At 39.8% G+C, this 13,629-nt stretch overlaps 1 protein-coding gene across 1 annotated transcript in view; it reads right to left on the reverse strand.

Moving 5' to 3' along the window:
• ATP10B (ATPase phospholipid transporting 10B (putative)) overlaps positions 1–13,629 on the reverse strand; it is a 54,571-nt gene that overhangs the window by 9,890 nt on the left and 31,052 nt on the right. Inside the window, exons 9-14 of the mRNA XM_072872286.1 lie at positions 8,389–8,568; positions 7,254–7,839; positions 6,609–6,715; positions 5,749–5,875; positions 4,050–4,234; positions 426–738 (exon numbers count right to left, since the gene is read on the reverse strand). Coding sequence (XP_072728387.1) covers positions 426–738; positions 4,050–4,234; positions 5,749–5,875; positions 6,609–6,715; positions 7,254–7,839; positions 8,389–8,568 — 1,498 coding nt within the window. The remainder of the gene's footprint in view (positions 1–425; positions 739–4,049; positions 4,235–5,748; positions 5,876–6,608; positions 6,716–7,253; positions 7,840–8,388; positions 8,569–13,629) is intronic.

A 13,629-nucleotide genomic window follows, 5' to 3' on the forward strand; every position in this document is an offset into this window, starting at 1 on the left:
GAGTCAGTGCTTAATAGCACTCTGGGGATAACTCTGTTTTCACCAGTTGGGAAAATCTGACAGGAAAAGGGCTTTATGAAAAGACAAAAGTGACTACTATTGACTGCTTTCCATGCCCAAAGCAAGGGCATTCTGGAGGGAATGTGTACATACATTTGTACAGGTGTGCATGAAGGGGACTGCTGGGAGATTCTGAATTTGGAATGCCTTTATCTTGTTTAAATGGGGGCCAGATTTGCTCAGTGAAAGCTGAAGAAAGACTTTCATATGGTTTTTGATCAGGAAAGACTATTCAATGCTATTTTCCCACTCTATGTGTCTGAGGCACAAGGAATAGCTCATACAATATATTTCATACATTTCCATAACTCATAAAGAAAGAACCTGCTTCCCCCTTTCTCCTGTGAGATTCAGAATGGAGGTACCTATTGACAGAGTCATCACTTTAAGCTGCCTCCGGACAAGCTTGACCACCATGCTTTTCTGAAGAGGAGTGGAACGGCAGCACAGCACAGAGCGGCAGTGCGTCGTCAGTGCCAGGAACTTCTCCTCCAGGCCCCCCTGGAAGATGATGTTCAGTGTCCGTCCATCAATCACCAGTCCAAACTCGGGACTGGGGACCTCAGAGGCTGAGAAAGATGTTGGGATAATGCCAAAAAATTTCCTCCGTGGTTTTTCAACCTCATAATTCTTCCTCACCTCTTCCAAGGTTAAATTCAAGAGAGATTCACACGTTTCCTGTGAGAAAACAGAAGTGGTTCTAGAAATAGTTATCTCCATCTCCCTTTACAGCACAGCACTTACTTACAAAGTATATGTTTGTATAGTCATGCCAGTGGGTTTAAGCCTATCAGATAAACATTAGGGAAAACTGACTGAGAAACACCCTGATTCATAAGACTGGAGATTATTTCAATGATGTCATCAAATCCTTCAGTGAAAACACTACACATCTTATCAGATAGTATGATATATAACTGTAGCAAGAAATTATTTTAAGGGAAAAGAAAATAATCTTCACATCAGGAGGACATATGTGTATTTGCAGCACTGAGAGTACAGAAATATAAAAAAAATCCTTTCTTTCTAAAGGAGATTTTTAAAATCTAGATCTGATATGAACGATGTGAGATACTGCAGCATTTGTTTCCCTTAGAAATAAACTGCAGTAGAGAAACAAGAGGTTCAGATTTTCAAAATTACCCAGTAACTTTGACAGTTTGGCCTTTTTGAGGTCACAAATCAGGTGTGCGTCACAGTTAAGGACAGAAATAAAGCTTCATATTTCTCAGCACTGTGCCTCAAACACAAAGTCTTTCCCTCTTGGCAAATTTGCCTCATTTTGGACTGAAGTCCCCTTTCAGATGCAAACAACTGGAATTGACTTGGTATCAAATATAAAAGATTTAAGAGGAGCACTTTTAAGAGATCCCATACGGATCTCTTAAATTGGCACACCACTATCAGAGAAAACCCAGAATGATCTAAAAGTTACTTTGCTGCCTGTTAGTACTAAAAGTCCTCCTTCCGTGGCATGGCACTGAATACCTGAGCAGCTAATCACTCCCTTTTCTACCTTTTCTGTCATCTTTATTGAGTGATGATTCAGTTCTAAAATGTTATTTTCACTTTATGTTGCATAAGGTACATGTGTAGGATGTTTGCAAGATTTAAATTACACTTAAGTGGGAGGTTCTGGAATCAGATGTACCTCTGACATCTAATAAAAAGCTGCATCTACCCTGCATACTGAAAACCTCTAAAAAATATCAAAGAAGCATCACCTTTCTGTGAACAAACCAAAAATTGTAGTGGAAATTCCTGGTTTGTCTTGGCTTGCCTTTTTAAATGAATCGCCAAACTACCTACTTGTGTTGCTTCTTCCTGGAAGATATTTAATTTTCAGTGTTTGAATAAGCTGCTGGGCTCAGGGGGGGGAGAGAGTCCCTTCCTACAGAAGCCAGTTCAGGGGTTAACTTTGGCAAAATTAATGGGTTAAACACTTTGTATGTATTATTTGCTTCCCCCCGCTGCTGCCATTGGGAGACACTTTCAGAAGCAGCGTCCTCAGCCCAATTTTGAAGGGAGGAGCTAAATCCTGTGGAACAACTGCAGTGCCCACTGAACCACACGTATTCACACAAGCACCCATACATGCACAGTTTGCATCTGAGGGCCATATGGGGTGCTATGGGTAAGTGCATGTGCCTGTGTTTCCTGGAGCCAGGGTGGTCTTGCCTGCAGCATCACTTCTCTGACAGAAACCATCTTCTAATTTCCATCCTAAATATATTCATTCTGCCTTCCGTTAAAGCAGATATGCGTATCAAATGAAATTACACATTGAAGCAAGGAATGTATTCCGTGCCAAATTCCATATCATCTTTGTGTGTTTCCCTATTTCCATAACATTAAAAGAGAGAGACATTTGCATAGGAGTTTGTTCTTGTTTGGAGAGCTACTAACTGCAGACAAAAGCAGTTGAAAGTAGGCCATCTAACTGCTCTATACACTTGCCTATCACAAGAAAAACAGTCAGTATTGTAACTATATTTAATTAATCCTCACAATAGCTTTATAGAGAAAGGCAAGCTTGTATCTGTAACCCCCCTTCTGTGGGGAGAAAAAACTGAGGCAACTGAGAGCTAGTCGCAGAAAGAAGCCCTGCCTTCCCTCCTCAACCTCCTGCCTACCCACAGAAAGACTCGTCTCACGGTAACTCCCGTTACCGCTGAGCATGGGCCACAAGTGTACGCTGCATAGAAAGGACAGAGCAGCACACTGGGAAATGGGCAGCGGCTGCTGTCTGGGGCACCTCAGTGGCACACGGAGCTATACGGGAAGTAAAAGGTCACTAGCAAGAAAATAAAGAAGAGGGCAGCACAGCTGGCATTTTGGACCCTGTTTTGGGGCTTTAGAAATGGTCAGGGCTGACTTCTCCTTAGCAAACGGGTCTGGTTTAGCCACAATGGCTGAACTCGCTCTCCCCTAAATCCATCTCACAAGGCCATCTGTCCCACCAGCATGCCCGGAGGGATGAGACGCTAGGCTGTGCACAGCAGTGGCCATCCTGCTTTCCGAAAGCAAGGCATAGTTTTCCTGGTACCCTACTTATGTTGCTTCACAATCTGCAAAAGCCAAGGTTGCTTTTCTAAAGCCTTTTACTTTCACCATCCTTCATGGCATTTACCCTCTTCGAAAGTTAGGACTCTATTTTCTCTCTTCCACTCAGGCGATTTCAGGAATAGCCATAGATTGCACCACAGATTGTTCACTGTATTTTAGTGAGTCACAGGAGCTGACAGATGCGCCCTTGAAGAGATTATCCTCATTTTGGAGTATGTTTGCTTTGCCTACTGCCTGACCTTCTTATTGCCCATGGAAATTCAGGGAATAGCTGTGCACACCAGTATGTGTGCCAGCATGGAATGTCAAGAAAGTGACTGTGTTTTTAACCGGCCCACAAGAACTATATTAAGGTTTCCAAGATGGTGAAATGCTGCTTACACAAAAAGATACTGGATTAAATTGTTCAGTAATGAATTTCTGATTAAGCCTAATCTTATTAGGGAACATGTGACTAGAAAGTTCTGAATTTAATTAAATCTACACCTGCATATTTTTTCCAGACTGATTCATACAGTACTTTCCAAATGTCTTCCTACAGATATCACCTGGAGTTAAAATAACATTGTAACTGAAATTTCCATTGCAAGATGAAAAGCCAGATATCAATATTATTAAGGAATCAAGCACCTGAACTGCATATTACCTTCTTTCTAAAGCTCACTATTTGGGTAATTTTTTTAAAGAATATTTTCATTTGGAAAAATAATTGTATTTTAATTGAATAAAACTCTACATAACTGTCTCGTGTTCCTATTCATCCTGTTACATGTGGTCTAAAGAGTTTCTGGCCTAGTGCTGCTCTGTGGGTTTTTGGTTGGCTGTTTTCTTCTGTTGAATGCAGCCTAAAGCAAAATAGTGCCAAGCTGCAAGACACAAAGAAAGGGAAAGGTAGAAAATTCTGTGCATCTCTCTGTACTCACCTTATTTTCAGTGTTAATGGTGAAGACAGTGTCTCTTTGGTTCAGGAGTTTACAGGAATATGCAATGTTTACTGCTGTTTCCTGTTTGTCTCCTGTCAAGACCCAGATTTGTATCCCAGCTTCTCGAAGAGCTGCAATAGTGTCAGGCACTCCATCTTGCAGCCGATCTTCAATCCCTGTTGCTCCTGGGCAAACAGGAAAAGAAGAAGTGAACTAGTTTCTTTCATTTGGAAATCATGTTACTATTTTCTTTTTTAAGAAAAAGTCTTTGACTTCCAGTCGTGATCCTGAATTTATCAAGAGTGGAGCCAAGGTAGTGTTCAGCACATAAACACACAGGCACAAGATCTGCATTTGGATTAAGTTCTGAATGTGTCAGCAATGAAGTTCTGGCTCTTCATTTTACTCGTTGCTAGAACAATGCATTTCATTTCTTCTTAATAGTCCAAAATGACAACGTACTGGCAGAGGAATTACAGCACATGCATTTTTAAAGTACCACATTAAGTCCCATCAGAGCAACCAGAAAAGATGAACTTTGACTATTTAAATGAAAGCTATCCCTATTGTCAAGTTAGATGCTTCACCGATGAAAGGGAGAAGAAACAGTACAGTAAGTTTTCTTTTTGAAAATGCACAAACTTAGAAGCAGATGCCAACACTCATCCTGATGGTACATCACCATCTGAATGTCACAATACTCCCTTTCTTATCTCTTCCACTAGAGGTCAGTTTGAAGATGCTGTAACTGTGATACATTAAAGATAGATGTTGATTTAAGCTGAAAGAACACTTTTTGTGAAATAAAATATGAAAGCACGCAGAGCCTTAAGAGTTGGCAAAGGTAACAGATTCTGACAAGATCTGCATTACCTCTTATATGGTTCTGCTTATGGCATTTACTGTTATTACTCTAATTTTTTTAAATCACTGCAGAGATTATGAGAAGCCATAATGCTAATAGCTTGCAATCACAGAAATTCAGGATAAGAAGTATGGGCACAGGTTGTATTCACAGAAAGATGAGACTGAGACAACTCTGAAAATCAAAGTCTTAAAGAACAAAATCTTTGGAAACAAAATAGAAAAGAAAGCACTGAAGTGCTCTGTAATTTAACAGAATGGTATTATTAAATACGACGGTGATAGATGATGCACAAGTGCCAATGAATGTAAGTTTTAACATGAAATACCCTTTCACAAAGTGCAGAAAGCAAACATGACAATGCAACAACAGCAGGAATTCACTAGCAAAAATGCGTACTTGTGCACAGCAGTTTAAGTTACCGTTTTTTATAACACAGTTTAATTACCAAAATTTCCTTGGAATTTGTGCTCAAAACTGAAGTTAATTTATAGTATTTTATAGGTTTATCTAAGGACACAGACACATGATTGAATTATGAGAACTTCATTATCTACTGTGTCAGCTGAGCCACAGTAACAGCTGATGTACATGTTCTTTGCTCCTGGCACATGATAGTTTCAGCACATTTTTTCAAAGTTACTGATGCTCAAAATACACGAGAACTTGTTTAGACACTGTCATTGGACTCTATACGCTAGCCCTGAGATTTCCAAACCTCAGAGGAAGACTTTTTGACATAAATTAGTATAAGCTGTTGTCTGTCTGATTGCCAAGAATATCACAGGAGAGCAAGTGATACTTCACGCAATGACAATTCTTATTTTTAGCTACCCAGCAAGGTGAGTTTGGTCTCCAGATGCTGCGCTGTCTCCATTAACAACTCATCTCTGTTGTCAATTGCAGCTTCTGCCTCCCGACGAAAATTGGCCCATTTTTGAAAGTCATCTTCATTCAAGACCTGCATATCACAATTTAAACAGAGCTCATTTTAAATTTAAATAAGAGAAGAATGCCAACATTCTGGATCATAGAGACTTAACTCCTATCCAGGCTGGTAAAGTACTGTGTTGCCTTTAAAATAACACAAACTTTTCCAAGAGAAGTCTACAAGAACTAGTAGTGATGAGAAAAATAGACCTGCCTTCCTGTTTGTATAAATGGCTCACAGCTGAGACTTAAAAAACATGACCTAGAGAAACTCTTGATCACAGAGCCCTTAGCTGGGACTCTGAACTGGAACACACAGTTTCTGAAGGTTGCTCTACATTTCTCCAGAGCTTGAATATGACCTATTTGTTGCACATAGACAACTTCTGTATTAAAGTATCAGGCTGAGATGTACTAACCCAGGCTGAGGGCAAGATTTTTGAAAGCTGAATGCCAAGCAAAACAGAAAAAGGTTGGCTCCCCTGCAGACTTTTTATTTCTTGCTTGGAATCACTGTACAGAAGGTCAGCTAGAGTTACCATAGAGGAAACAGAAATTAATGTTTTGAGGCTGACCAAAAATCCATCATATGCTCACACTGAGGAAAAAGAGGAAAAAAGACTGCAGAGCAATCAAATAGAGGGACAAAAAGATGGGCTGTATCTGGCTTGTTCTCTGAAGCAGAAAGCGTTATAACCATTACATAAATCTATTGACACGTACAGAGCAAAGCTGTAAACAGTATTAGGCTAATGCCCTCCTACCTTCTTAGCTATGCACAGAGTTCGTAGGCCATCATGGGCATAGTAGTCCAGATGCTTCTGTGTTTCTTCTTTTATTCTTTTCATTCTCTTCTCTGCTTTAATGTCAGCTGTGAAATACAAGGAAAAGATTACGTATTTTAAGCACAGATAATTTCAGACCTAATGGCCTAAGATTAAAAAAGAGTGGGCATTAGAGAAAACTAGATTCGAGTATAATAGCAATTCCTTTAAAACCTCAAAATTGTTGGCTGTGCAAAAGCTGAAAGCTTGCTAAAGATCCTTGTTTCCTTTAAGATAACATTACTTGGGGTTTTTTGTTTGTTTGTTTGTTTGTTAATGTTATAGCACTCTTGCTGACAAGCTGAAATACAACGGTCAGGCCCTTATGACAGTATTATTGCAGAGTACACAATCCACATGGATTAGTGCTGTCAGTGAGTTTTAATTAGCCCATTCCATATTCTAAGCACTACTCAGGTCAAATAAATACCTCAGTTCTGATCTGCAAGGATAACACTAGAGAAAGCTTATTCTTTTTTTATACTTCTAATGCCTAGATATAATATTTCATGCAGAAAAAAGTACTGCAAACTTCTTGCGCTTCTTCATAGCAGACACAACAGAAATAGCTCATTGGCTAATTACCTTTGGCAGAGTCTTCCAGCAAGTCCATTATAACAGAGTCAGCTCCTTTTGTGTAGACAACAATCTCCTTGGTTAGAGGGTGTCTCACCACTACAGACATCCTTTTCCTTACTGAGTCAAATCCCAAAGTGTAGAGAATATCGAAAGTCAGGAGTGTGCCTTGTGGCAACTGTACGGTCACCTGTTCAGGAGTTCGGGACACTAAAGTAAAACTATATGCCTGGGCAGCATAGACAAGTGCTGCCTCATCTGGGCTCTCAGCCTCATAACAGAAGTCTGTTGGCAAAGAACTGTTAGTCACAGATTTAAAAACCTCATCCAAGGAGGCACTACCAATATCTGTGCTGCCTTTGCCCTGGAGCTCATTGCCTCTACCCCTGGCACAGCAGTCATCGTCATTGTCACAGCAATCCAACGCAGCAAGATGCTCCGCGGCATTCTTTACACTGAAGCTAGTGCCTAGGTCTGAACTAGACTGAGATGATGAAAAAGACTGACTAAGGCTTGCTAATTTTAGCCGTTGAAATATCTGATGAATCTTCTCCAGGGTGATTCCTGAAGGTTTTATTGATGGTGGGACTGTGACCTAGAAATATGAGAAAACCTATGGTTAAAAATAAATAAATGTGAACTACAAGATACTTTTCAAAACCTCAATATATTTTTCTCTATCTAAAAGACAATAATTAGAAAAGCAACTTTTTGTTCCTATTTAACTGTGGTGGGGGAATTCAGTAGAGGCGTCATAGGTGAGTTGGCATCCAAACTTGATGGTGATTTGTATCTCTACCTCTGAAGCAGAGATGGAATCAAGCCCTTTGTAGTTCTGTCAATAGCCTGGGAGATCAGAGAAAACCCAGTATATTCAACATACTTCTGACCGTATATATAATATAAAATCTAAAAGAAAAAGTGGAGATACTGTGGTAGCCATAGCTATTCATCAAACAAAAAGCCATGTTAGGAAGGGATATACAGAGGCAGTGAAACAGCAGATATTACACAAAAGGTAAAATAACTAGAGAAGAACTCCCAAGCAAACTATTTTTCACCATTTCAGGTTTCACTGAACACTGGTCTATGTTGTTAAATGGAAGCATACTCAATTTTCCTCATATACTTAAAGTTAGATTACCCTTTGTCTTGGCTCAGTAGCTGTGGAGACCAGGACTGTATTACAGATGGCAAGGGCAAGAAAAAAGTCAGTAAGGGATGTGGAAGTCTTCATATGTATAAAAGGAGAAAGATTTTCAGTCTGGAGTGCAGCTTCTCTCACTCGCCTCAGCAGCCTGCTATCGGGAGTCACATCCTTTTCCTGGAAGAGAAATTACTTAATGAGGTTTATTCCCACTTACCCTTGTCCCCAAGGAAGGACTATCAACTTGATAGTTTCCTCTTGCCTCTTACTGAATTTATACCTAGAATTATGTAAGGTAAATGCCTTTTTTCCCCTTATCTAGGGAAAAAAAGATACATTTCTAAAAGTTGCATAACTAGATAATTAGAAGGAAATGAATCTTGAAATAGATTATGATTTCAGAATTTCGTTTATTTTGAGATCTACTAGAAATCAAGAATAATCTATACTGTATCCCCAAACTTTGAAACTGCTGACTACTAAATTAAAGGGCCTTCCAGATGGAAGTGGATTTGGGATCTCCCATTTCAGCGTGGGAGCTGATAGTTATTTCAACAGAGAATATGTTGTGCTTATGGCTTGGTTACAGCAGTATCACCTTCTGTTTCCAGAGTAATTTTGCTTTGCACCCAGAAAGAGAAGCTGTCTCAAACTGTTCTTCCTCAGTTTTTACAATAAATAAATAAATAAATACATACATACTTCATTTGTTCCTGAAATGTTACTGTACTTTTACTACCACGCTCTTTCTAATCAAACCTAAATTTGCAAGCCAAACTACTTAACAATGTCACTTACCTACAATTTTATCTGATGTAGGGCCATGGGAGTATTACTTTTAATGGAAATTTCATGTTAGCAGAGTCTGGTTTGGATTTAATTCAGGGCCATATTTAACAAGAGCTTCCAAATTTAAAAGACACCCTCCTGTGAGCCAACACTTTTGGATGCCTTCTTTAAGGAACTGCCAAAGTGATTTAGCTGCTTTCTAGTTCATCTCAGCTATTACCCTCTCCTCCTTCAATCTGGCACAGTTTTCCTAAGTTCTCTAAATATGCAACAGAAGTCAAGCAACCACCTTCACGGCTGTGTTGTGCTGAGCTGAATATGTTGCATTGTAACTCCTGCTTGCTAAAGTGAATAGCGGTTCTTAAATCATCCTAATAATTGCAAATAAATCTACTACTCATTTTGCAGCACAGAGCTCAATTGAAATCCAAAGATGGAACAAGGTTTTTCACTTTCTCTGCTGCAGGAGGCTCTGGTTCCTCTGGCTCAGTGTTTTCATGCTTTTTTGTTTCATGTATGGGGAAATGTTTTGAGTATAGCTGTGGTCCTTTCTCTAGCAAACTGATACATACTGAGGACAAACCTGATTTTTAGTTATCTTCTCAGGTCTCTTAAAAGGAGTCAGAGGCTGAAAAGTTAAAGCTGTCATTCTTTAGAAACCCTTTCACAATATTGTACTGGAGCAGACAGTTACTGTGGGTCTGTGGCCTATACTGTGCTTGCTATGTATAGCAATCCCAAATAGCTGAACTGGACAGATCAATGAAGAGCAACTGTGCAGACACAATTCTCAAAACAGTTATGCTGGGAATTATATTAAGTTCAAAACATGAATGATTAGAAACTCATTGACTGTTTGCCCAGCTATTAATATAATTTCCTCATGCGTTGCCAAAATTAGAATGAACCTCACGAACCACAAATTATTACACATGGATCTCAGCCTCTTCTATCCATCATCATCCTACCCAATTTCTTTTGCATCTATATCCTCAATATCTGCCTCTAGTTCATGCCAAAAATGACAATGCACTAGTAGGTATTCCACTTCAGCAGAAACTTTCTGAACTCAAAAATTTCCTCTGGAAAAACAGAAAATTGCCAGGTCATTTATGGCCTCAGAGACAGGTTTTAAAAACAAAAAAAAATACAAAAATCAATATTTATCAGAAAAGTTTTTTTCATTTTCTTTCTCACATTCAGTGGAAACAGGGCTGACCTGAATTTCCAGCCTTATGGAACTTCAGGAGATAAAAATCCAGACAAACAAGTCTGTTCATTGACTAGCCTGAACATATATAAAAGCAAACAAACAAAAAAACCCAAAATGAAATAAAACAGCACTAATGATGATGATCAGTTAAATGTACCACCTTTTCAATGTTAGCAATTTTGTTAGTGAAAATGCTGATGTTATAAAATGGCTAGTGCCATTCAGGTTTTAAGATTTCCTCATTAATTTGATAGCATTTCTTCTACTTTATGGCACTAAAACCTGATGACAATAGGACAATTGAAATCTTCATGAAATGCCTCTAATAGCAAGGCACTATTTATTGGAATTATTAAATCCAAAAGGAAATGTGCTGTCACAATCTTAATTCATACATACAAACACCTAAAGGTAGACAGCGTAAATGTTAATGCTCTATCTTGTTCCAAATTTGCTTATCGTTTTATATTTTTCCTACTCTTTTAAAGTTCCCTTAAGTCCTTCTGTCAACCATAGCTCTGTTGTTTTATAATACATTATTTTATTTTTCCCTCTGAGAAGTTGCAGCAGCCACAAGGAACCAAATTAATAAAGTATAACTGGAAAGGTCTCCTTTTGAGGTACCCAAACAAACTAGTAAGTTGGCTAATGCCACCTTCTAGGTTCTAAAATGAGATGGTGTCCTCTAGTCAGGCTGAAGGCTGTCTCTCCAGAGGGCTAGACAGGCAGGAGGAAAATCAGTTTCTATTTTCACAGGAGGAGTGAAAGAACAGGTAAGTCTGTTCTTTTTCCAATTGCATTAGATACTTTAGATATGGACAAGTCCATGAACAGGATATTTTCTACCTGCACTTCAGTAAGGCCTTTGACACTGTCCCCTGTAAGATCCTCACAGACAAGCTGTTGATGTATGGGCTGGATAAGCAGGCAGTGAGGTGGACTGAAAACTGGTTGAATGGCCCGGCCCAGAGGGTGGTGATCAGCAGTCCAAAGTCTAGTTGGAGGCCAGTGACTAGCGGTGTACCCCAGGGATCGGTACTGGGTCCAGTCCTGTTTAATACTGGAGGAGTGTCTGATACACCAGAGGGTTGTGCTGCCATCGAGAGGGACCTCAACAGGCTGGAGAAATGCGCTGACAGGAACCTCATGAAGTTCAGCAAGGAGAAATACAACGTCCTGCACCTGGGGAGGAACAACCCCAGGCACCAATATATGCTGGGGGCCACCCAGCTTGAAAGCAGCTTGGTAGAAAAGAACCTGAGGGTCCTGGTGGACACAGAGTTGAACATGAGCCAGTAGTGTGCCCTTGCAGCAAAGATGGCTAATGGTATCCTGGGCTGCATTAGACAAAGTATTGTGAACATGTCAATGGAGGTGATCCTACCCCTCTACTCAGCACTGATGAGACCACACCTGGAGTACTGTGTCCAGTTCTGGGCTCCCCAGTGCAAGAGAGACATAGACATACTGGAGAGAGTCCAACGAAGGGCCACGAATATGATTAAGGGTCTGGAGCGTCTCTTATATGAGGAAAGGTTGAGAGCACCACAACTGTTTAGCTCAGAGAAGAGAAGGCTGAAGGAGGATCTTATTAATGTATATAAATACCTGAATGGAGGTGCAAAAAGGACGGAGCCACGCTATTTCAGTGGTGTCCAGTGACAGGACAAGAGGCAATGGGCACAAACTGAAACACAGGAGGTTCCATCTGAACATCAGGAAACACTTTTTTACTGTGAGGGTGACAGAGCACTGGCACAGGTTGCCCAGAGAGGTTGTGGAGCCACCATCCTTGGAGATATTAAAAAGCTGTCTGGACATGGTCCTGGGTAAGTGGCTGTAGGTGAGCAGGGGGGTTGGACCAGATGACCTCCAGAGGCCCCTTCCCACCTCAACCAGTCTGTGATTCTGTGATGTCTGTCTCCCTCCAGATTTCTCATAAATGTTTATGAAATGAATCAATCAGTCACAATATTTATCCTGGGAGATTTCTGAAGTAAAGACTACAATGTTATTCTTTCCATTCCACATAAAACCTAAGACATACACAGACTTTGCACATTTTTATGATATCAATACAAACACTATAGACTTGGCAGCAAATCTCAGCTGTAAGTTTTCAGAATAGCTTGAATTTGCATTCAAACAGATCTGTTCAGCTCAGTCTCTAATCTTCCAAGTGTAACTGTTAATTAGGAGATGTCTATCTCTTTGTATTTATGTTTAGTAAGAGTAGCAAGTGATATGATTGCTGACAATAAGCTAGGAATTTGCTTTTCCATTGTCCAAGACCTGGTCAAGCTCCTTCCCGCTGAACAGACTTTGCCATTGAATTTTTGGAAGCTATAACTGGACAAAGGGTTCATCATTTCTGATGAACTGCATAAATTGCATGTAAGGAGACTCCACAAACTTCCATGGATCATGAAGATTATGGGCAAAAATATTGGAAGGGACAAAACCAGAGGGTAAGCCCTAGGAGTTGGGCTCTGCATCACACCTATATTACTTTTACTCCAGAAAAGACAATCAATGCTATTCAGGTATTCTTCTAGGATCTGCAGGCTCCAGTTTAATTAACTTTATCAAATGCCATGAAAAACCCATCATCCTCATCTCTATCTCAGAGACGCACTGAGATGAACATGTTAATTGATAAGAGCTTCTCGGATTTCAGCAAAACATCAAAACTTGTCAAGCAGAGAACACTCTCACAAACAGGCAGGCTGAAATACATTCTGTAGCTGCAGAGCTTCCTAATTGCAGAACTGCTCAGAATACTGAGACAAAGTTCAAACACGCTGATTTGCACGCACAATCAATTACCACTGTACAAATGCACTTAAAATACCATATGCAACCTGCTTACCACTGATTCATGTAAGGCTGACTGAGAGTAAGTAAATTTGGTGATCACTGCATAGATAATTTTCCTTTAAAAACTGTTCACATATACATTTGACATTTGTAAATGGTTATCTTTTGTTTGGCACAGTTACTTTCCAATTAAACTCTTTACGTTTTGTAGGATACTATTATGTTAACGGTCCTCTTGCTTTAAAATGCTTTTCTTGGCAACAGTTCTGACATGCAGGTGCTCATAGCAGATGCTGTGCTAACCCTTACCCAAAAACCACTGTGTCTTCTCAGCAGTGCAAAATTCTTCAATTTTACTGTTACCTGAGGCTACCAGTTTTCATGAATAGTTTCATGCGGCTGGCACATCAAGCCTTGGA

Source organism: Ciconia boyciana, chromosome 9 (assembly GCF_034638445.1).
Source record: "Ciconia boyciana chromosome 9, ASM3463844v1, whole genome shotgun sequence".
In the NCBI taxonomy this organism is placed as follows: Eukaryota; Metazoa; Chordata; class Aves; order Ciconiiformes; family Ciconiidae; genus Ciconia; species Ciconia boyciana.